This window comes from Equus przewalskii, chromosome 18 (genome assembly GCF_037783145.1).
Source record: "Equus przewalskii isolate Varuska chromosome 18, EquPr2, whole genome shotgun sequence".
NCBI lineage: Eukaryota > Metazoa > Chordata > Mammalia > Perissodactyla > Equidae > Equus > Equus przewalskii.
Window position 1 is genome coordinate 61,676,128 of NC_091848.1, and position 23,554 is coordinate 61,699,681.

The 23,554-nt window shown below is 36.3% G+C and overlaps 1 protein-coding gene across 1 annotated transcript in view; it reads left to right on the forward strand.

The window, feature by feature from the left end:
* Positions 1–23,554, forward strand: part of PROS1 (protein S) — a 67,353-nt gene that overhangs the window by 38,371 nt on the left and 5,428 nt on the right. The window contains exons 4-13 of the mRNA XM_008538255.2: positions 679–765; positions 2,374–2,496; positions 2,595–2,726; positions 5,532–5,657; positions 9,418–9,539; positions 11,276–11,391; positions 14,164–14,353; positions 18,228–18,395; positions 19,654–19,822; positions 23,359–23,507. Coding sequence (XP_008536477.2) covers positions 679–765; positions 2,374–2,496; positions 2,595–2,726; positions 5,532–5,657; positions 9,418–9,539; positions 11,276–11,391; positions 14,164–14,353; positions 18,228–18,395; positions 19,654–19,822; positions 23,359–23,507 — 1,382 coding nt within the window. The remainder of the gene's footprint in view (positions 1–678; positions 766–2,373; positions 2,497–2,594; positions 2,727–5,531; positions 5,658–9,417; positions 9,540–11,275; positions 11,392–14,163; positions 14,354–18,227; positions 18,396–19,653; positions 19,823–23,358; positions 23,508–23,554) is intronic.

Below are 23,554 nucleotides of genomic sequence, written 5' to 3' on the forward strand. Positions count from 1 at the left end.
AGTAACATATAATATCTTCAGTGGCTATTAAGAAATGTTATATTGTTGGCACTAAATGACCCCTAGTTCCTTTAAGGCCATAAGTATTTTATCTCTACTACTTCAGCTGTTATTTCTGCCAGGTTGCTATATCTAGTTTCTTAGAGTTGTAGTGAGGAATAAAATGGGTCAGGGAAACCTGCTTTGTAATACTGAGGTATCATACAAATATCGTGTTAGCCTCTACACAACATTGGAAGGACTGGGAGTTGCCTACAGCAACCAGAGACGCTAGCTCATTCTACTGACTTAAGTGGAGACACTTTCCTAACCAGGCCCTGGTCTACAGATTTGAGGATAACTTCACATCTCTGCTGCAGAATTAAGAACACAGATTTATGTGACAATAAATTTCCCTGCTAATCCAAGATCTTTTTCACTTTTGGCTTTAAGATTCTTTTCCAAAGAGAGACTTCCACAGACTTGTTTTTGATGATTCTGTATTTCTTGTAATCTTGTGTGTAGATTTTTAGTTTTTCAAAAAGGTGAATGGAAGTATTTAGGGCTCACGTTTTGAATGCTAAATCCTATAAATCCACAGGAGCAGAAAGAGTTCACTCTTTGGACATTTCTGTTTTGGATGACTTCAGATGAAGTTCCGTGTGTCTGCTCTAAGATCTCACGTGTTTGCATTCACAGGTTGTCTTGGTTCTTTCCGAGCTGGACTGTTCACGGCTGCACGTCAGTCGACAAACGCTTACCCTGACTTGCGGAGCTGTGTCAATGGTAAACACCCTACCATCTATTTAGAAAACAAAGCTAAACAAAAACCTGCAAGTACAGTACACTTGTAAATATGACTAATGTTTAAAAATCAATAAACAAGCCCTTGGAGGGTTGTATGCCCAGTAAGGAGGTGTTTTCAGAGTAAATGCTGCTGTTTTACTCAAAATGAATTTTCCACCCAACGTTTAAATAGAGCGTGTTCCTTGTTTACTTTAGGTCGCTGCCCTTAGCGTGCTCTTCCCAGCAGCCTTATTTTGCCTGTTGCTGCACAATCCTGCAGTCTGACCACGTGCTGCAGTTGACTAATAGGTCGGAGTGGGGCCATCTTTACTCTTCTGGCATCAATAACATAATGTGGAAAATATTAGAATATCGTCAGTCTTCTCCCTCAGAAGTTCCAGTGACAGTTCTGGTAGATTGTTTGCCTCTAATTTACCAGTTTCCCAACTGAGAGTCAAAGAGAAAAAGATAAAATTTCAAGATGTGAATTGGGATGTTTTTACAGTGAATATTTTACATTCAGCATTGGCATTATCTAGATATTTATTTATTTGCATTTTCTCTAATTTAAAGTTGGTTATAATTACACAAGTAAAACACATATATTTAATTCATACTTTATTTTTTTCCTGTTTTAAAAAAATTTTTATTGAGTTCGTAATAGTTTACATCATTGTGAAATTTCAGCTGTACATTTTTTCTTGTCCATCACCATATAACACTTTATCTTTTTTAATTTACCAAAGGATAGGAAAATAATTTGAAAACTATTTTCTGATGTCTTTCTATCATTTTAACTAATACCTAGTTTATTGCTACTTTTCAAAAAACTTATGGGGTCATTTTTTGAAAAATTCAGTGATTAGGTTTCAGCTAGGTTTTTAAAAACATTTTTCTTGCAAGTAACAGAAATTCCCACTGGCTAACTGACAAGGGGGACTGGCCTGGAAGGATGGAACGAACTTGTAGTTCGATGCAGCCTTGAGCAGCAGGTGTGGAAATGTGCAGGCAGCGAGGGGCCACAGTGTCTATTGAGGGCAGAGACTGCAAATGAGTAAGGAAACAAATGGGCCTGTCATTTAAGATGGTGATAAGTTGCTGTGACACTTTTTGAAGAAGTTGTCCCTCCGTGAGGGACCATAGTACTCTGCTACCTGTTGTCCAATGTCTCAAACCATTGTTTCATGTATTTTGACTAGAGTTGTATTTATTTAAAGCAGGAGGATATGTCTGGTCCCCGTTTCTCCATCTTAGCCCAAATTGGAAGTCTCAAATTCTTTCTGCTATTGATACTGAGAATAGTTTTATTTGTTCTGAATATCTTGTGGATTTATCTTAAGGATAAAATAAGGTAGTATATATGAAAAATACCTAAATTACAGCTTTAAAATACTGTATATATTTGCAAATATAAAAGTTTCCTTTTGCAAAATAATTATAAAATTTTGTCTAATGGACTCACTTTTTTATGAAAAAGTATTATTTGAAGGAAAGATTTATAATTTTTCCATTGATTATAGGCTTTGTGCACAGGATTTCTATTAAAGGGCATATAATTCTGCTTACCATAGCATGTGGCAGAAATTAAATGACGTCTGTTTCCTTCAGCCATTCCAGACCAGTGTAATCCTCTGCCGTGCAAGGAGGATGGATATATGAGCTGCAAAGACGGCCAAGCCACATTCACGTGCGTGTGTAAATCAGGTTGGCAAGGAGAGATGTGTGAATCTGGTATGTATAGTAAACCCACCCAGCTCATCCGGATTGGCCTCCTGGAAAGTTCCTGAAGACTTCATTACTTTAGAAATAATTTATTTCCCCCTTTTTAGATGTAAATGAGTGCAAAGATCCCTTGAATGTAAATGGAGGTTGCAGCCAGATTTGTAATAATACTCCTGGAAGTTACTACTGTTCCTGTAAAGGTGGTTTCGTTATGCTTTCAAATGAAAAGGACTGCAAAGGTAAGAGCAAGAAGGTACAATGAAGAGGTGTTTCCCGAGTGAGAGCTAAATCCAGTTAGAGGAATTTCTCCAGGAAATTCTTGGAAAACTCTCTGGTTATAAGTCCTTATAATAAATACACATTATTATCTGCCTTGAAGCCTCATGTTACTATTGGACTGCCTTTTGGTTTATTGTTTCTAGGGCTTTTTGTTATGTATAGAGCATTTTGTTTTTTCTTACTGTGTGTGTATGTGTGCGTGTGCACATGTGCATTTTGTAAAGAATTTCATCATATCCCTGCATACTACAATCTTTGAAAAATCATTGTTTTTGCTTTTCTTCAGATACCACAATATTATTTCCTTTATTAAAATAAGATAAACAGCTATACAAAGAAATCCACCAGAATCCTTAGTATTTTATATTTCCTTGTCCTAAACACCTTTATAATTTCCAATATAAACCTTTCATCTTGCAGCTCATTTCCCGTTGTGCTTTTGGGAAAGATGATCTGGTTTTCTTTCACTTTATACATTTAAGATCACATCATTGGTCATAATTCTTTTTTTTATTTCAAACTTAAATAATCCCTGTCAGTTTAACTTTTTAACACGTCATTTTACTAGTGTATTTCTTTTGTTTTTCTTTATGCTTCTCTTCCCCCAGTTTTGACTGTTTTTCTCTCTGCATGTCTTTTCCGTTAGACTGGTGTAGCTGCCGTAGCTAAATCTCCAAATGTAAGTGTAGGTGTGTGGATGCCTAAAAACGAGATTTTCCAGCCTGGAGTTAAATTTTGCTTTTGGAAACTGGGAGCAAATTTTTCTTTCTTCTTTTCTTCCTTCCTTCTTCCCTCTCCTCCTCCCTCTCTCTCTTTTTCTTTCTTCTTCCTACTCCTCCTCTTCTTCGTCTTCTTGCAGCAAGGTAAAGAAATTTAGTAAGTTAAATTGCAAAATTTTTCCTGTTAAACTCTTTTCATATCTGCTTTGTTAAATCCCCAAATTGAATTATGTGCAAGGAATGGTCTGTTTCTCACTGCACTGTAGAGTTTGGTATGGTATGGTTTACTACAATATTATTTAAAGTACAGTGAATGACTCTAACGTGAACTACCTTAGCAATTTTTTCTAAACAATTTGTGACCGTATCTCTTTCTTGTCTGCCTATTTGAAGGTCTATTTGAGGTTGGAAATTTAGAATAACAATATCATTAGAACACCATTACAGAAAACCATCATAATGCACGATACCAAATGCATTCCATAAGTAAATAATCCCATTCATACGTTTACATTTAAATACTTGGATAGTCCTTCTAAAGAATTTGTGACTTACGTTTTTGGTTAAAAGGTATTTAATCCTTATCCATTGAGTTAATACACATATGTAAATAATTACAAAAAGTTTTCTTATACATAAGAATGTCCCTGATGCCCAGAACGTATGTTCTTGTATGCTTCATTTACAGAGTCTCTTATCCATGATACCTAAGTGATAGAGTACAGAATTATTAGAAGACTATGTATACAACTATTACAATAGGGCCTTTGCCAAGATGTGGATATTCTTGGGATCCAGTTGCCAGTAAATGTCTACAAATGCAAGAATAAAACTTCTCATTAGATGTTGGATGTCAGTGTAGAGTCATAACATCAATATGCTGGAACCTGAACTCATATGATTTAAATAAGTCTTGCAATATGCCTCAAACCAAATACTTTCACTTTCTTTTAAAAATATTGATTTTATAGCTCTTTTTTAAAAAATAACTTTTATTTTGCAGCAATTGTAGATTACATGCAGTTGTAAGAAATAATAATAAGAGATCCTGTGTGTCCTTTTCCCAGTTTCCCCCAGTAGTAACATTTTACAACACAATAGTGTATTATCATACCCACAATATTGACATTGAAATGGTCAAGCTACAGAAAAATTCCTTTACCATAGAGATTGATTTTATTATTTTTGTGCATGTTATTTTAAATAATGTTTCAATTTTTGGCTGTTAGTTTGTGGAAAAATTAAACTCTCATCTATTTAGTGGAGAAAATATATTTTCCATTCCGAGCTTGTCTTTCTCCAGAGAGGACAGAGGGGAAAAGTTCACTAATAGTTACGTCTCCATTGAACTATTTCTGTCACTTATTTTGTTTTTCTCACAGGTGCTTATCTAGTAAGTAGTTACAATCAACACTTTGTCTCCTACTCTGTTATGGAACATAATAAACACTTCTGAAATTTCTGGAACATTAATTTAGCACTAAAGTTTATATTCACTGCATCTTTATAAATACTTTGAGACCTTCTCAGTCTCATTTTAAATTTGAATTACTATTGAATACTTCAGGCAACAATAACAGTATGCAGATTTAGCTATTATCTATTTCCAAAGGGAAAATGTAAGACTGACGAGCCACCTCATTTTTAAATTCGTATTTGTGATAATACAGAGTGAATATATGCTTAAGACTGTATTTCAGAAACATGTATTTAGGATTACATATTAAGAATATGGTAACTCTCTTCTCCTATTTATTTTCATACTGTAACCTGATAGATAAAAACGTAACTAAACCCCTCTCCTTCTTTTATGCAATTACAAAGGAACATGGCAAACATCAGTCAAATTCCCTATGCATTTGGATCAAGAAATCATATTTAGTGAACTAAAATATGATGATAGATTTAATACTTTGTTATTGTCAGGCCACTCTGTTGTCTCATTGCATATGTTAAACTAGGTCCAGGAAACCTACGTCAAGGGTTCTTTGGGTGCACCTTCTGGTATGGGAAAAATGGTTTTTAATATATTAGTTTCATTTACAGATGTGGATGAATGCACTACACAGCCAAGCATTTGTGGCACAGCTGTGTGCAAGAATGTCCCAGGAGACTATGAATGTGAATGCGCCGAAGGCTACAGCTACAATCCCAGCTCAAAGTCTTGTGAAGGTAGAGTTGTGGTGGTACCGTTGTTGATGCTGGAGAGGGTAGGTTTGAACCCTGATTTGGTATTAGAAGCATTGGTTCTGTTTGACATCAACGATCAGGTTTTCTAAGATGGTACAATTCATGATATAGTTTGGTGACTGGGTCATCGTTGGCTTCCTTCCAGAGAATGAGTATGTGAGGCACATGGTCTTTAGGTTTATGTTATACCCTCCTTAGATTGGCCCTCCAAGCTATACATGAATTGGAGATGACCCGTGTATGTTAAAAGCAAAGTAAACACATTTTCATATCATTTAAACAATATTCAAAGATAAAAAGAATTTCAAGATAGAAGGAGAAACACACATACAGAAACACAAGTACACAAAGAAAGACAAGCTTAAAAATCACGTGGAGGTTACAAGGACAGTTAGATGTCTTCGGTTTCATGCCAAGCTTTTCAGTGATTTTTTGTGCATATGTCAGTATGTCATTTATTGTAAAATAGGAAATGACACCGTTCTGTTATAATTAAATATGCATAAAAGTCTCATCATAACCAAATGATAACTGAGCTCTAGAAATCTGAGACGTTCTGATCAGTAGCAGAGGCCAAGGCCGGGGGCTGGGGTGCCCTTGACGTGTGGTTACCTCGTTTGGCTGTGGTGGTGCTGCCATGTGTTCGGGGAGCTTGGACGGACTAGGAGATTTTTTTATAATCATGAATATAGACAAATTATTTCACATCTTCCTTTAAATTTTTAAAAATTTCAAAGTGAATTTAATACCATGACTAAAACTAATCAAATCAGCAGTAATTTCTCTATTGTGGCAAAATATTTCTCAGATATAATGTGCCCATTTAGCCATTTTTCAAATTATTTTATTGAAGTAATATTGGCTTATAACACTATAAATTTCAGGTGTACATTATTATATTTCAGTTTCTGTATAGACTGCATTGTGTTAACCACCAATAGTCTAATTTTTCTCCATCACCATACATAAGTGCCCCTTTGTCCCTTTCCCCCTCCCCCCACCTGCTTCTCTTCTGGTAACCACCAATCTGTTCTCCTTATCTATGTGTTTGTTTATCTTCCACACATGAGTGAAATCATACAGTGTTTGTCTTTCTTTGGCTTATTTCGCTTAGCATAATACCCTCAAGGTCTGTCCATGTTGTTGCAAATGGTTTGATTTTTGTCTCTTTTTATGGCTGAGTAGTATTCCATTGTATATATATACACCACACTTTCTTTATCCAATCATTGGTGAATGGGCACTTGGGTTGCTTCCATGTCTTGGTTGTTGTGAATAGTGCTGCAATGAACATAGGGTGCATAAGTCTCTTTGAATTGTTGATTTCATGTTCTTTGGATAAGTAGTGGAATAGCTGAGTCATATAGTATTTCCATTTCTAATTTTTTGAGAACTCTCCATACTATTTTCCATAGTGGCTGCACCAGTTTGCATTCCCACCAGCAGTGTATGAGGGTTCCTTTTTCTCCACATCCTCTCTAACATTTGTTGTTTTTGTCTTGGTAATTACAGCCATTCTGACAGGTGTAAGGTGATATCTCATTGTCGTTTTGATTTTCATTTTCCTAATGATTAGTGATGTTGAACATCTTTTCATGTGCCTATTGGCCATCTGTATATCTTCCTTGGAAAAATGTCTGTTCATATCCTCTGCCCATTTTTTATTCAGGTTGTTCACTTTTTTGTTATTGAGGTGTGTGAGTTCTTTATGTATTTTGGAAATTAACCCCTTGTCAGGTATGTGATTTGCAAATATTTTCTTCCAGTTGGTGGGTTGTCTTTTCATTTTGTTGATGGTTTCCTTTGCTTTGCAGAAGCTCTTCAGTCTGATGTAGTCCCATTTGTATATTTTGTCTTTTGTTTCCCTTGCCTGAGTAGAAAAGACACTACTAAAATGGATGTTAGAGAGTGTACTATATATATCTTCTTCTAGGAGTTGTATGGTTTCAGGTCTTACATTCAAGTCTTTAATGTATTTTGAGTTGATTGTTGTGCATGGTGTAAGGTAATGGTCTACTTTCATTCTTTTGCGTCTGTCTAATTTCCCCAACACCATTTATTGAAGAGGCTCTCCTTTCTCCATTGTATGTTCTTGGTTCTTTTGTTGAAAATTTGCTCTCCGTAGATTTGTGGTTTTATTTCTGGGCTTTCAATTCTGTTCTATTGATCTATATATCTGTTTTTGTGCCAGTACTGTGCTGTTTTGATTACTATAGCTTTGTAGTGTATTTTCGCTTCAGGGAGTGTGGTACTTCCAGCTTTGTTCTTTTTTCTCAGGATTGTTTTGGCCAGTCAGAGTCTTTTGTTGCCTCTATACATTTTAGGATTCTTTGTTCTATTTCCGTGAAGAATGTCATTGGGATTCTGATTGGGATTGCATTGAATCTGTAGATTGCTTTAGGCAATATGGACATATGGTAATGATTTTTAGATGTACAATTTAGTGGCATTAATTACATTCACAGTTATGCAGCCATTATCACTATCTGTTCTGAAACTTTCTCATCACCCCAAACACAACTCTGTAACCATGAAGCAGTAAATTCCTCCTCCTCCCTCCCCTAATCCTGGTAACCTCTAATCTGCTTTCTGTCTCTATAAGTTTGCCTAAATCAATAATAATTTTAGAACAGGTTTTTTTTTTTCAACTATCTATACTCCTCTTGAGACTTTGATGTCTTACCTCCTTGTGCACTCACCAAAAGATATCCCCCTACACACCATTTCTACTCTTCTGCTACTCTAGATGGAAATTATTGTGGTAATTTGCAGATTTATCATTAGCCAACTTCATAATCCTTATTGTAGTTTTATTCAATGAATGCCAGATTTTTAAGAAAAAATTTATATATGGCATTTATCTAATATTTTACTACTCTAATCATATATCATTTGATTTTAATGGCATGAAGAGATCACTGATTTTGGGGTTTTATTTTAAGGCACTTTGTAGGGGAACTTACACTGTAATAGCATTTATGAACTTGGGAATTTTCAAAGGTCATGGTGTGCATTCATCAAAAAAGTCAAGGATCTTACGTAACTCTGGAGTGGACTTTAGCTGAAGTATATTAATACAACTTTTCAAGAATGATTTTCTCAAAATATGAACCCAGGACAGGAACCACATAGAAGATTTCACAATATGGGAGGTAATAGCATAGTGAGGTTTTTTTTAAAAAAAATAATAATAAAAAATGAGGCTATGCCCTTAAATTTATTGCCACCAATAATCATTGCATTGTGAAAAGTCAAATGTTATTGATATTGTCATTTATTCCAAATTACATTAACCTTCAGTTAAAAGGGATCTTTTCTTCCCTTTATCTCCCTATCTCGCCTCCCCTCCACTCCCCTTCCATTTCTTTTCCTTTTTTTCCTCAAAACAAAGAATTGAGAGGTAGTGTCATTGGAATTCATATAATCAGAATGACAGTTAACTTGAGACTCTCAGTCTTTTTTTCTTAAAAATGAGAAAATTAGTATAATTGTTATAGTTTTATTAATTATGAATTACTGAGAGTTATACATTAAATTTGTTTTGAGTATGTAAATAAATATAAATTACACTTGTAACTCATTTAAATTTCTGTGCCAAGTGTATAAATGTGGTTTGATGTCACAAGGGTTTCTTTGACTGAGGATTTATCATTGATTATGTCGTACTAAAATCAGAATACTCCTTCTTCTATTGGATTGAACATTTAGGAGATATTAAAATTTATGTTCTCTTTTATCATAGATGTGGATGAATGCTCTGAGAACATGTGTGCTCAACTTTGTGTCAATTACCCTGGGGGTTACTACTGTTATTGTGATGGCAAGAAAGGATTCAAACTTGCCCAAGATCAGAAGAGTTGTGAGGTAACATCTCGTGATGCTAAACTTCCCACCTCTTTTTAAAACGAGAGATTCAGGTACTTATTCAGGTACTTATATAGCGGAGGTAAGTCAGGAAAATGCACATGCTCTGTAATAACTGTTATAGTTCCAAGCAGGCTGTGAGTTACAATCTTTTTACTAATTTTGGTCATGTAAGTGGTAAACGTTGGGGGTAAGTCATGAGCGAGTGAAAACAGGGCCACTGCAGGGTCACAGCTCAGAGATGCTCATCTGTGCAGCCTGCACAGTTACAAAATGCAAAGTGTGTGTTTACTTAAGACACTGAGAAACCCTGAGATTCATTCTCCTCTTGGTGAGAAAAAATTTTGCATAGAAGCGTTTTCAAGCATTGATGTTTCTTCATCGCGCTGACGGTTTGGTCGCGCCTGAGCGCACTAGCCCTCGCGACGGTGCTCAGGGAATTCCGCGGCAGCAGCTTCCCCGGAGTAGGGTTTAGTGGGTTTAAGTTTATCAAAATTCAGAAAGGACGATTTTGTTAATCTCTGTCTCTCAAATTTGCTTGTAGTCACTTGGATTTAATTCATAATTGACCCAGAAATTAAATGTTGGGGGTAGGTTCTAGTTTCTCCTCCATTGAAGTAAATAGGTCAACATCTGAAGCTCTTTTTTTCCTAAATAAGAATTACATGTTAGTGATCCTTAGCCCAATTCTTGCATCTCTGTTACTTTTTACATGTGAAAGTGAAATTTCATGTGATTGAGGCAGACAGTAAAAAAACCAAACCAAAACAAAAAGCCCCTAAAGAATTATTTAATCATGTGTCTACACATATGTCTACATCTGTTACCAAGACAAAGCTGCATGTGTCCAAAAAATGTGCATTTGCTGTTATGTCACCTCCTTGGTCGAGAAGGTCGGGTGAGCTGGCTGGCATATGCAGTGACTTTGAGAGTGTTGACCTGAAATGCTATGCTGTGTGGATGACTATTTTGTAATTTAGTCTCTTATAATTTCAGATTTGTTGTAGTTACACATCACCATATACCTTGGAATAGATTTGTTGAAGTTCTAAGAGGAAAATCTTATTTCTGGACCTAGATTTCCCCTAGAATACCCCTATATGTAGGCCCAAGAACTTTTCCCTAAAAAGCCTTCCATTTTAAAGTTTGTTTCTACTCTTAGGAAAAAAAAACCTTGATATCGGATTTAATGACTCTAAATCACTTTTTTGTAAATTTCTTGGAGATTAAGATATCTTAATTTATATTTAAACCATTCGGGTTTTCCAGCATACCTTTACTATCTAGATAGCACATTTTTGCTCATAACATTTTTATTAATAGATAAATGAGTAAATGAATGAGGTGCTATTTACTGGTACATTAATTCTTCCACCAATTTCTGACTCCAAATAAAGATAATTTTCAGATATAATTCATGGAACACATCGTAACTGCAGTTAATTAAGGGATACATGTTGTTATGGGAGGGAAAAGGTTGTGTTTTGGACTGAGATTTGCAAAGGAAAGATTAAAGACAAAAATCTAAAGCCACACACATTGAACAAGACTTTAAAACACACGTATTCTTGGAGGTTGTACGGAGGGTCTAGAAAGGAAGTAAAAGATAGTGGTGTTCCTCATTTATCTCAGTGGAGACGGAGGATACATTTGACGGAGCATGGGAGCCAGAGAAAGGGTGTGGAACCCACACGCCGAGCAGTAACTGTGTGTTGTGTTTGTTTCCTTTTCTCCAGGCTGTTCCAGTCTGCCTTCCCCTGAACCTTGACAAGAATTATGAATTACTGTACTTGGCAGAGCAGTTTGTAGGGGTTGTTTTATATTTAAAATTTCGTTTGCCAGATATAACCAGGTGAGGCACTAATGTCAATAATAATTTCTAGAGGTAAGCAGGTCAGGACAGAAGAAAAGAAGTGACTGAAAGGGTTTGAAATGTATGGAATTGCGTTATCAATCAGATGATTTGTGGAATCCTAAAGTTCATTTTCCCTTTCACACATGTAATTTTCATGCTTGAACCATTTTGGGTCATTCTAGGCCGACCTTCTCCAATGATCATTTTACCTTAATCCACCATTTTTCCTTTTCTAGTGAATACATATTTACTAAGAAACTGGGAAAGTAGATTTAATGTATTGGTGAAATTTTCATTCTTCTTTATACATGTTATAAAAACTAAGTAATGAGAAAATACTCAAAGTATTGTTTTTAACATATAGCTATGTTCATAATTATTAAGGAAATTTCATGGGCTTGCTTAAATGGTATTTAAAGGAATGCGTTACGTGATTTCAGAGACTCTGAGCCCTGTGTCCGCTGCTCCTGCAGTTAGCTTGACTTTAGCGAGGGAGCACTTGCTTGTGTTTTTGAGTCGTGATTCTACTGTAATTATCAAATTTTCTCAGAGCTATATATTATTGGAACTAGAATAAAGAAATTGGAATTTTGTTGGAATAATGAAAAGGAAACATATTTGAGACTGATTACAGAGTCCAAATTTTAAAATATCTTAATTAGATAAGCATGCATATTTAGAATTTAATTCATTAGATATATGAGTGATTATTCATTAAATAATTCAACTAAGTTCATAGAAATATTATGGAACACTGAAATTTATTCTAAGATTCATGGATGTAATTGTGCTCCTTCAACACTCACATTTCCCCAAGACCTGGTTTTTGCCTTTAACATCTCAGAGCAAATAATATTTTCTAATGATAGAGGTTGAAGACAGCCCTTCCTTGCTATGAGAATAATGAGAATGAGAGAGAAAAAAGTTAGTTATTGCATATCTTCAGGCACTTTCAGGGGTATTCATTTCCCACTGACAATTCACAGTAGTTTGGACTCCAACATTGGATCAAATTGGCCAAATAATTATTTTTTCCAGTATTTATGTATTTGTTTATTATTTATGTCAGTTAAACTTTTTATTGAAGTATAATATATATATACAGAAATGTACTTGTATCTTAAATGTACGGCTTGGTGAATTTTTATAAACTGCCACCTGTGTAACCAACACAAAGAACAGCTAAAGCTTTTTTGTTTTTTCTCTTTTTCTGCAAATTCCTTCAGCTTTGTTTCCCACAATCGAATACTTACCATACTTAAAAGTTAACAAATACGCTCTTTTTTTTGTGCTACAATACTTCTGAAAAAGAATGAATTGTTCCCCAATGTAGTGAATCAGTATGCTGATGTATTCCAGATAAAAAATATATGGAGCACAACTCTTTGAATTACTGGTTTAGCATGATTTTACAAAGAGAAGGAAATTATCTCCGTAACAGCATTAACTTCTGGAAGATCCTGAGCAGACACCACTTTGGGTTTTGGCAAGATAATGCGCACTTCACGTCAGCAAGATGTGATGGTCATGAAAGAGAACGGAAGTCCCTATTCCAAGCAAAGTGTCTTTTTAAAAATATAATCTGAGTTCAGTAAATTCCTACTACATTGATGTCTGTCCAACCTGCATTTACCCCTTTACAAGATTTCCTTGGAAATCTAAAGACTAAGAAGTTTATTCTATCGCGTTTCCTTTGTTCAACTGGAGGTGGATCTCTGCCTCTTGCAGATGGTGCCTCTGTTACTGTGACTATTAGATGTGGAGATAAGAGTGTGGGATTCTTTCTTGCCTTATTTAGCAATTATCTGAAGTCCTGCATTTTTAACTTAAAATACCTTTACCTCAACTTAGATGACTGACAGTTACACAACTATTTTTCCTCTTCCCTGTTTGTTTTTTCAGTCATTTTGATTTGCTGGTCCTTTGAAAACTTTAATGCTGATTCTCATTGAAGTGTCCTAAGGACTCTGAATCAACACATATTTTTTAATACAGCACTCGTAAGATTTTTCCTCCTCTATAATAGCTCTGTATGTGTCTCGAGTCTTAATAGCAATAGGCGTTGCCAGAGCTCAGCCACCCCCAAACACGTGGCTCACTGCATCTGTAAACTGTCCTCCCATGTGCTCTGCTAGAGTGATTTATGCAACTAGAGTTCTGCAGAGCTTTTGAAATCAAGCTGACAGATACAGTTTAAAGTTTTTGACTTTACCTTCCTTACCACACATGAAAGTGTAATTATGTCTGCAGTCATCCAGATGCCATCTTCTATGTCTCTGTGAGTGATTCCTTCCTGATATGTATGAAATCATAGGGAAAATATACTTTTTGACGGATAAACCAATCATGAAATTGTAACATTTTTTTACTAATCACTTATGGATACTGAAAAAAAAAAGAACCTTAATGTCAGATTATATTCAATATGCCTAATATTTATACATGTGTATTAATTCCAGTATTTGAAAGAGTGCCTTCAAAACAAATGCCAAAAAAAAAGATGAAAAATTACCAAAGTGTCTGTTCACTGGGAAAAAAAGACTCCAAGAATAAGCAAAACAGTATAATAACTTGATTTTAAACACACATGGAGCCAGAGATAATACATGAGCAGTCTAATTCTGCCTTTCTCTTTTATTAATTCCAGGGAAAGAAATGAATAGTAGACTCTTTCAACATATTGCTGTTTGTCAGCACAAGGAAAAAGATTAATGCATGGAGCCTTCCCTGTTTCTCATTGTTAAGGCTGTCTCTTTGCCCCTTGTTTAGATTTTCAGCTGAATTTGATTTCCGAACCTATGATTCAGAAGGTGTTATCCTGTATGCAGAATCTCTCGATCACTCAGCTTGGTTCCTGATTGCACTTCGTGATGGAAAGATTGAAATTCAGTTTAAGAATGAACATACAACCCAAATCACAACGGGAGGCAAAGTTATTAATAATGGTCTATGGAATATGGTATGTTTTGTAGATTTCGGGAATAATCTTCCCAATTTGACGCAGTTTGTATAAAATCACTAATAATTACTTTTATAGTGATACTAAACTAAAATGAGGTTGAGTTTATCTGATGTTGTGTGTAGTGTATTCTGCGTGCTGTAAATCCCTGAAACGGCCTGAGAAATGGTAACTCTCTTGATATATTTAGGATTTCCTGTAACTAAAGTTTTTCAGGAACTGCCGTCTTTAACTTTTGCCTTTTTTAGTGGCTGTCATTGGTGCCTCTCTTCTAGGTCAGAGATTATTAGCAGGCATAACAGTTTATGCAAAGACTCCACTGATCAAAGACTATGCTGGATACCCACAAATATTTTTTAAATGAAAGAGAATACACATAGTAACAAAATCAAAAAGTTAATTCAAGGTCGGCCTGGTGGTGTAGTGGTTAGATTCGTGTGCTCTGCTTCAGTGGCCTGGGGCTTGTGGGTTCCGATGCCCAGCGCGGACCTATCCACTACTCATGAAGTCACGCTGTGGCAGTGTCGCACATGCAAAATAGAGGAAGACTGGCACAGATGTTAGCTCAGCGACAATCTTCCTCAAGCAAAAAGAGGGAGATTGGCAACAGATGTTAGCTCAGGGCCAATCTTCCTCACCAAAAAATAAAAAGTTAATTCAAGTTTAAATCTTAGCATATAGGTTAATAATTTATATAAACAGTATATACTAGCCAATACCAATCAGATTACTTAGAAACTAGCATTTTTAGATCATCCCTAAAAATGAGACTTTATGTTACTAATCAAGAACATTTTAGGGGCCAAACTCCTGGCTGAGTGGTTAAGTTCACGTGCTTCACTTTGGCGGCCCAGGGTTTTGCCAGTTTGGATCCTGGGCATGGACCTAGCACTACTCATTGAGCCATGCTGAGGCCACCTCCTACATAGCAGAGCTGGAAGGACCTACAAGTAGAATATACAACTATGTACTGGGGGGCTCTGGGGATAAGAAGAAAAAAAAAAGAAGATGAGCAACAGATGTTAGCTCAGGGCCAATCTTTAAAAATAAAAAACAAAACAACACTAATCAAATGTATTAAAATGGAAGTTTTTTTGGAGAAGGAAAAGTAATCCCTTGGAGAAGGGATTTCTGATAGTCTATAGTGGGGAGAATTCTTTTCTGTAATAGAGTCATTGCTGCTTTCAGCTGAGAGATTAGCTTCACCCTAGAATGTGGTGCCTGCAAGAGACACTTTCTATGCCTATGGGAGCTGAGGAGAGATCCATGTTGAGAAGCCATGTGAAGTCATCACTAAGTCATTTCATTCATCTGTTTACCCACTCATGCACTCACATATGCAATAACTTTTTTTTTTGGTGAGGAAGATTGGCCCTGAGCTAACATCTGTGCCAATCTCCCTCTATTTTGCATGTGGGACTCTGCCACAGCATGGCTTGATGAGTGATGTGTAGGTCCGCACCCTGGATCCAAGCCCATGAACCCCAGGCCACAAAGCAGAGTGTGTGAACTTAACCGCTATGCCACTGGGCCGGCCCCCATATATTCAATAACTTTTAGTGATCATTTCTAAAGTGCTAAATTCCTGCATTCAAGTGCTAGACCTGTAGCAGAAGGTGTTCCTTGCTCTTGAGCTTAGTACCGCACAGTCTAGTAGCTGATGCTGCCTTATGAACTGATACAATGTGATGTGAAATGTGTTACTGAAGAGGCAGTAATACAGTACAGTGGAACACACATGTGGTTCACCAAAAAGAGGGCTGTCTGTCCCTTGGCAGCCATAAATTTTGGCCTCCTAACTCTGAAAGCATAGTGTCTGCACAGGATCAGATGCAACTGTCAGAGAAATCACTAACATTCTCTGGCTTCTCCTGGTGCCCTCATCAGTGTGACTTTGCTGCTCCATCTTTCCTACATCTGTATCTAGAATATTTGATGCATAAGCTATGCCTCCAATGTGCCGAAGAATTTCACTGCCTAATGTCCCCAAATCAGCTATCTAAAATCACTTTTCCATTAAAAGAGAGCAAACAATTTTTTTCCACTGAGTTTATACAAATTGAAAATATCAGCTGTTTGAAGGAGAATTTAGATAAATTTCTAAGTAGAATATTATTATGTATAGGAAGAAGGTAAATGTTTGCCTGTGAGTTGACATCATGAGTTGCAAGTAGGGTTCACTAAAGAGTGGGGCCATGAAATTGGTTATCATCAGTCTGTGGTTCTAAACTCTAGCTTGTCCAATGCCCAAATATTTATAAGGCTCCTTTACTGTCCTATAATGAAATGCGTAAATAACATAAGCTACCTTCACATATCACTAATAGAAACCAATATAATGCTCTATTATATAACAAAATACAGGAAAGTAATTTGTAATAAAATAATATATATTTCAATATATGAGTGCTCAAGTACAATGCTTGTCAACGTTTGCTCCTATGCATGGAACAACGTGAAAGCTGCAAATGAAGACTCATTCTGGGGTGTTATGTGGGCAACTCAAATACCATAAGTGCATAAGGGTATTACCAGGAGTAATAGTAATTTTCCAAAATGGTGAGAAAGTCTAGGTAAAGATCCAAACAAAACAAACATTAATCCATCCTTGGTTTACAAGAGTGTGACATTCTTGAAAAGTTTAGTGAATGCTGAAATTGTGCAACTAGTATTTTGTGTTTACATATACACAGACTCAGATGATTATAAGAGTAAGTGTGCCCTACATGAGTACACAGTAGGGGTATTCAGAAAGCCTGCAGGATATCAGATATTTTACTATTTATTTTGCATGACTATCCTGCATCTTGCAGTGTCAGCATAGCTCCTCCTCGCTGTGACAACTGAAAGTGCCCCCACCCCTGAATTTCCCAGATGCCCTAGAGTGGGGCAGTAGAGCCCCCATTTTGAAATATTTGCATGGCTAGAGGGAAAAGGTCTGGGGGCTGAGCTTTGAGGCTTATTGTAGAGATTGAGAAGAAGAGAGGGATCCGGCAAAGGAGGCTGAGAAGGAGTGGTAAGCATGTGGAGGAGAAGCAAGCGGCCTGAGGTCCTGGACGCTAAGGCAGAACATCTTTCAGGGAGGGAACAGTCATTAGACTGAAAGGATGCTGGTGGGCAGTGTTAAGCACAGAGTGTTGACCGACTTTAAATCTGTAAATGTTACCAAATTTATTTCACTGTAGAGCAGCTTTTCTCCTTCTGGAGTGGTGCTGCCATATGCCTGTTGCTGGCTTCCGTTACTGACTAGTAAGTGAGTGCTGCAGTGTCACACGAGGAGCTTGCAGCAGTGGTTCTTTGACTTGCCTTCTGGGGAGGACTTTTTTACTGTTGTTTGCCATCACTTCCAACCTTTTTTAAAAACCCAAACTACTTTCAAAATTGGAAAACCCAAATTTAGTTTTATGTATTGTGCTTCCTTATGACTTCAATTACTTTTGAATTTTGAAATATAATTTGCATGTAGTGAACAGAATACTGGATGCACTGATTTCTCTTAATTCATATTAATAATCTATTTACATTATTTATTCCATATGTGTACTATCAGACAATTGGAAAATAAGAGTAAATAAGAGTTAAAAAATTTTAAAGATTTTTTAGAGTAGTTCACTTTTTTTAAACTTAATTTTATGCCATACTGAGATTGAACTTTAAAATATGGTATTCATTTAATTTTAAATCAAACACATTTTTAAAATGTATTTTTATCACTTTTATAATAATTTGACATTTCAAGTGGGTGGAAACAAATTAGTAGTTACATTATGATGATTACTTTGAGTACTGGGATAATAACGTGATTTCTCAATGTTAGTGTTTCAAAGGATAGGCAGTGATGTCTGATTGATAATTTTCGTCTTTTTAATTGTAGGTCTCTGTGGAAGAATTAGAATACAGTATTAGTGTAAAAATAGCTAAAGAAGCTGTAATGAATATAAATAAACCCGAAAACCTTTTTAAGCTTACAAATGGATTTTTAGAAACCAAAGTATACTTTGCAGGATTACCTCGGAAAGTGGAGAATGCACTCATTAGACCGGTAATGATTCAAGCTTATAACATTTGTCACAGATGAATTCCTTTTGTCTGAAACAGATTTGTAGATGTGTTTTTCTGAGAGTCAAAAGAAGTTATTTTGTTGAATATACCAACTGTGACAGCTTGTATTGGACGTGGAAAAATACCATTAGTGATGCTTGAGCCCGTTTAAATCCCCAACATTACTCACACAGAAGGAGATTTTTTAAATTCTCAAGCATCCCATCAATGTTAACATCACAATAGTCCATATTCGCCTATTAAACATACAAATACGTGTAATTGAGTCCAAAAACACATTATTTTGTAGAAGCCAGTCAGAAACTTTCTTAGGTCTATTTTAGGACTAAAATTTAGCACGTAAGTTGGAACTTTAAAAAAAAAAATATTTGCTGTGAGTGTAACTACATCCTGTCATAAATTGAGGTCAGATACTACAGGTGATTTTCTGAATATGATGTTTATCTAACAACCGTGGAATAGGCTTCATGGAGGAGACTAATCTCTATCCTTACAGAGCTTTAAAAACTTTATTTGAAGTCATGGGCCTGCCAATTACACTGGCTGATTTCACTTAAATATTTACCATTTTATACCCGTCTTTCACTCGTGGCAATTCATGTTTACCTTAACTTTTAAAATATTTCTGTGATATAAAACCTGAAGTCAAGTTAAACCATGTCAGAATGAATACACTTGTCCTTTGAAATTGATAAATCAAGACATTTTAAAAGTAAAATAAATTTAAAAAGAATCAACTATTTATGAAATGCCCACCACATGTGTTGAGTCTGACTTGATGCTTTGGTGGAGACTAAAGAATGCAAACACTTTTGTTCATGAAGAGGCTTAGTGTCTGATGGCAAAATAAACCTATGTTGTAAATGCAATTAAAGAAAACAAGAAGCATCTTAGAGCCCAGGGCCACAGGTGGAAGCATATATGGAACCTGAGAGCAGAAAAGTTAACCACTGGGTCATACTGGAGATGAAGGTAGGGCTTGAGGTGTTAAAAACCATTAGGAGCCCAGTGGAGGTTTGTGATGGCATAAACTCGCTTTTACTGAAAAAGACTCTATCTGAAGGACACCTTGAAAAAAAAATTTAGATAAAATTCAAAATATTTTAAATATTTTAAAATGTCATCAAAGGAAGTGTTTTCCCTCTCAATGAAAACCTACAGCTATAATCACTTAAGCCACTTGTGAGTCTGACTTGTTTAAGTTTAAAATGCACTCGACCTACATTTTAATTTGTTAGATTAACCCTCGTCTGGATGGGTGTATACGAGGCTGGAATTTGATGAATCAAGGAGCTTCAGGAGTAAAGGAGATTATTCAAGAAAAACAGAATAAGCATTGCCTTGTCTCTGTGGAGAAGGGTTCCTACTTTCCTGGTTCTGGAGTTGCTCAGTTTAGCATCAACTATGGTAAGTGATTTCCCATTTCCTCTCTCTTTTTTCATTAATGGCTAAATTTACTCTTTGACAAACAGCAATAATTCCTTCAGTAAACATTACTGAGTGTTTACTATGTGCCAGCACAATATTAGCATATTCATACTGTTAAAGACTTTTTATAAAATGTTTCCAGTCTATTGGCGGCGGGGGGGAAGCCTGTTGAATATGCTTATGTTATTATTTAAAGATTATTGGCACATAAGCTGATTAACTTTAGGTAAATTCAGTTGACCTGCTGTAAGGTTCACTAATTTCTCAGTTGTACTGAGTCTACTGAGTAATGCCTTGAAAGGATTCATCTTCATTCCTAGCATTTCCATTTGGTTCTTTCTTAAAATGTTCACCTCTCTGTTGAAATTTCCCATCTGTTTGTACATGTTGTCTGCCTTTTCCACCTGTTCCTGCACAACTTATTAATCATAATTATTTTAAATTCCCTGTCTGATAGTTCCAACCTCTGTGTCATGTCTAAGTCTGGCCATGTTGATTGCTTTGTCTCTTGACTATATTTTGTTTTTCCTTGCTTCCTTCTGTATTGCATAATTTTTGGCTTAAAGAGGGGCATCTTATATAGAACAGTAGGGAGGGAGATAAATAATATTTATGTATGGAGATGAGCACATCTCTGCTTTTGCTAGGCCCTTAATGAAGGGGATTGAATCAATCTCGTCAAGAGTTGAGCTGCTTAGGTTTCTTGTTTCCATAACTACCCTTCACATTCCTTTAATATCACCTTGTGCTTAGGGTAGTGGCTAATTTGCCAGAGGAGTTTTCTTAGTAGCTGATCCATCCTCTGCTTTAGGTATTCCTTATATGACATGCCTCAAGAAAGTGTCTTTCCAAGGTCTTGCCTCACCCCAGAAGGGTGCTCTTACTAGTTCCTTGGCATTTGCTGGCATGGTAGAGGGGTCTGAAGGTCTGAGGAGCATTCCCCAATGTTCTGGTACAGATTTAGTCCTAGGCAGATATTGTATCCCTGGGTCTCAGGGGGGTGGACTTTTCATCATCCCCTCCTCACCACTAGTAGGGGAGCTATCTAATGGTCAGGACCCAAGATGTCTTTCTACTCCTTCTCCATGGTAAATGGTTTTATTTTGTTGCTTGTTTGGTTTTCCTCGTTTCCCTAACTGCAGGTGCAGTGGGTCTTTGCATGTGTTTGAATGGCGAGAAGGTTTGTTGCCTTTTCCCCAGTGCTCTAAGTCTTCTGTGGCATGGAGGAGACAGAGAAGGATCCGGGTGGGACTTTGTGTCTTTCCTGCAGGTTGCTGCTCCTCTCACCCTGGCCTGTGCTGGGAGGGAAGCTTTCTCTAATCTCTTTCTCTGCCTCTAGTTTTTCAACTGAGCACCCAGTAAGGTCCGTGAAGAAGAACCTGTGAATAGGTATGAATTTCCCGTGAGTCTGCAGTTCCCAGGGCTTCTATACGCTCACACCAACCCCTACTTGTTAAAATTTTTACCTAAATCCTTCTTACCAAATTGTATAGCATCTGGGGTCTGCCTTGGGTGAGAGAGCGCTCTTCTTCTTCTCTCCTTGGAAGCACCTGTCCTTCTTCAGGTTACTAGTTAGTTGCTCTGCAACCTCAGCTCTTTGAGAGTTGAAGAAGAGCGGCGATTCTGTGCATACTTGGTCTTTTGTTGTTGCCGTGATGGTGGGAGCAGTGTTCTTTCCAGTCTTCTACTGTCTAAGTGGGACGGGAAGTCTTGCCAGACTGACCCCAGGTTTTTACCTTTATAAATAATACTTTGGTGATGTCCTTGGACATGCATCCTTCAACACTTATGTGATTAATTCTGTAGGAGAAAATCTTAGATTATCCATCAAAGGTTGTGCAAATGTATAATTCCTACTGTTTGATCAGATTCTCTCCCAAAGATGTTTGTCAATGTATACCTCTACCAGCAGAAACGGAAAGTTTATGCCTGAGATTTGTTTCCAATCTGAGGTTTGAAAAATTAAATCTTACAGTTTTAAATATTATTATCCCAATTTCTGCTGAACTTGAGTATCTCTTCATATGTTTATTAGCTAATTTATATCTTTATTTTATTGCGTTCTTCGTCTTTTTCTGTTTAAGGACTTCATTATTTGAGCTACTAACACCTTGCATTATTAATTTAAAGTTAATTTGATATCTCTGCTTTAAGAAAAAATCATATTTTAAAAGTATTAATTTGCAGCCTAAAAAGGTATTACTAGAGTTTTAAGGAAGAATCTTACACTAATACTTTTTGTCTTCCTAACATAAATTAATATAATGTCTTTAACTTTAGCTATGTTCTGTATATGGAGGGTATTTTTAAAAATGTTTTAATTGGGATGATGACTGAATATAGGAAAAAACTGGGCCCACAATAATTGGTTCAAAGGAAAAAAATCTCTGGAAAGAAAATGAAAATAAGAGTTATGTTGTATCTGAAAAAATACTTTTATAAGTAATTGGTTATTTCATGGATAACTTGAAAATGATTTACTTTTTAATTAATATTTAATATTACATTATAATTTCTGTACATTTGCATGTACATTTTAGTTTGAGTCTGTCAATATCTTGTAGTAAATTTACTTATTTCAAGATGATTATATATACGTAATTTTTTCTCTTGGGTGGGAATTAGAGGATTATAACGAAAAATGTGATAGCTTAGATGTGGCTAAATGGAAGAACATCTTGTCAAAGGAAAATTGTTTTCTCCATTCACATTCACACTTTTAAAGCCTCTGAGTGGCATTTGGGCTTTATATATTACTTCATATTAAATAAGGAAGACTTCAGATTGTGAACTAATATTTTTAGGAATCAAACTATTTTAAAAACATTGATTCAACAGATATTCATTGATTGACTCCTCTGGCAAACAAAGTGATGGTGGAGACATGTGGGCTGCATTCTGGGGCCAGACACTTAGTCTGGTAATTAGGACAGATAGTGTTGAGTATTGTGAGGAGAAGAGTTCCTGTTAGAATTTCACAGTTAACTGTTAACTTCAGAGTGTGTCTCTACCATCACGCTACCTGGCTCCCCTGTGTTTAGAAGTCCTGCTTTTCCCTCCCATCGCTCTAACCTGACCCCTTTGTGGGTGAGGGGTGATGGGGGGGTGCTGGTAGCTGTACTCAAATTTCCCTCAGAAATACTGCAGTGAATTGGCTGTTCTTCCTTTAAATGTGGCCACTCTGAGATCTGAGCGTTGGTGAATGTGCACGGCAGAAGGCAGACTTGTTCATGAGCAAACAGGGAAAATCCATAATAATCCTAAACTCCACAATCCAGAATGCTGTTTTAGGAAGAAGAACAGGAAGATGGGGCTCCGTTTATGTGTTTCTTGTCTGCATTTAAATTTTTTTCTTTTGTTTTGTTTTGCCTGGGTTATATAGATTGTTGAGAAAGGAGAATTAGAATCTTTAGTATTACACAAAAATGTCTTTGAGTATTAGTAAGATTGTAATAATTCCTACAGGTGCACTTGAGGAGCACATTGATCCTGCTTCTGTTTCATTCTTTAAACAGATAACACATCCAGTGCTGAGGGCTGGCACGTCAACGTGTCCTTGCGTATTCGCCCGTCCACCGGCACTGGCGTCATGTTTGCCTTGGTTTCTGGTAACACAGTGCCCTTTGCCTTGTCCTTGGTGGACTCCACCTCTGAAAAACTTCAGGTAACTTTAGTCTAACCTTTATGATACTTGTTTGTTTGTTTTTAATT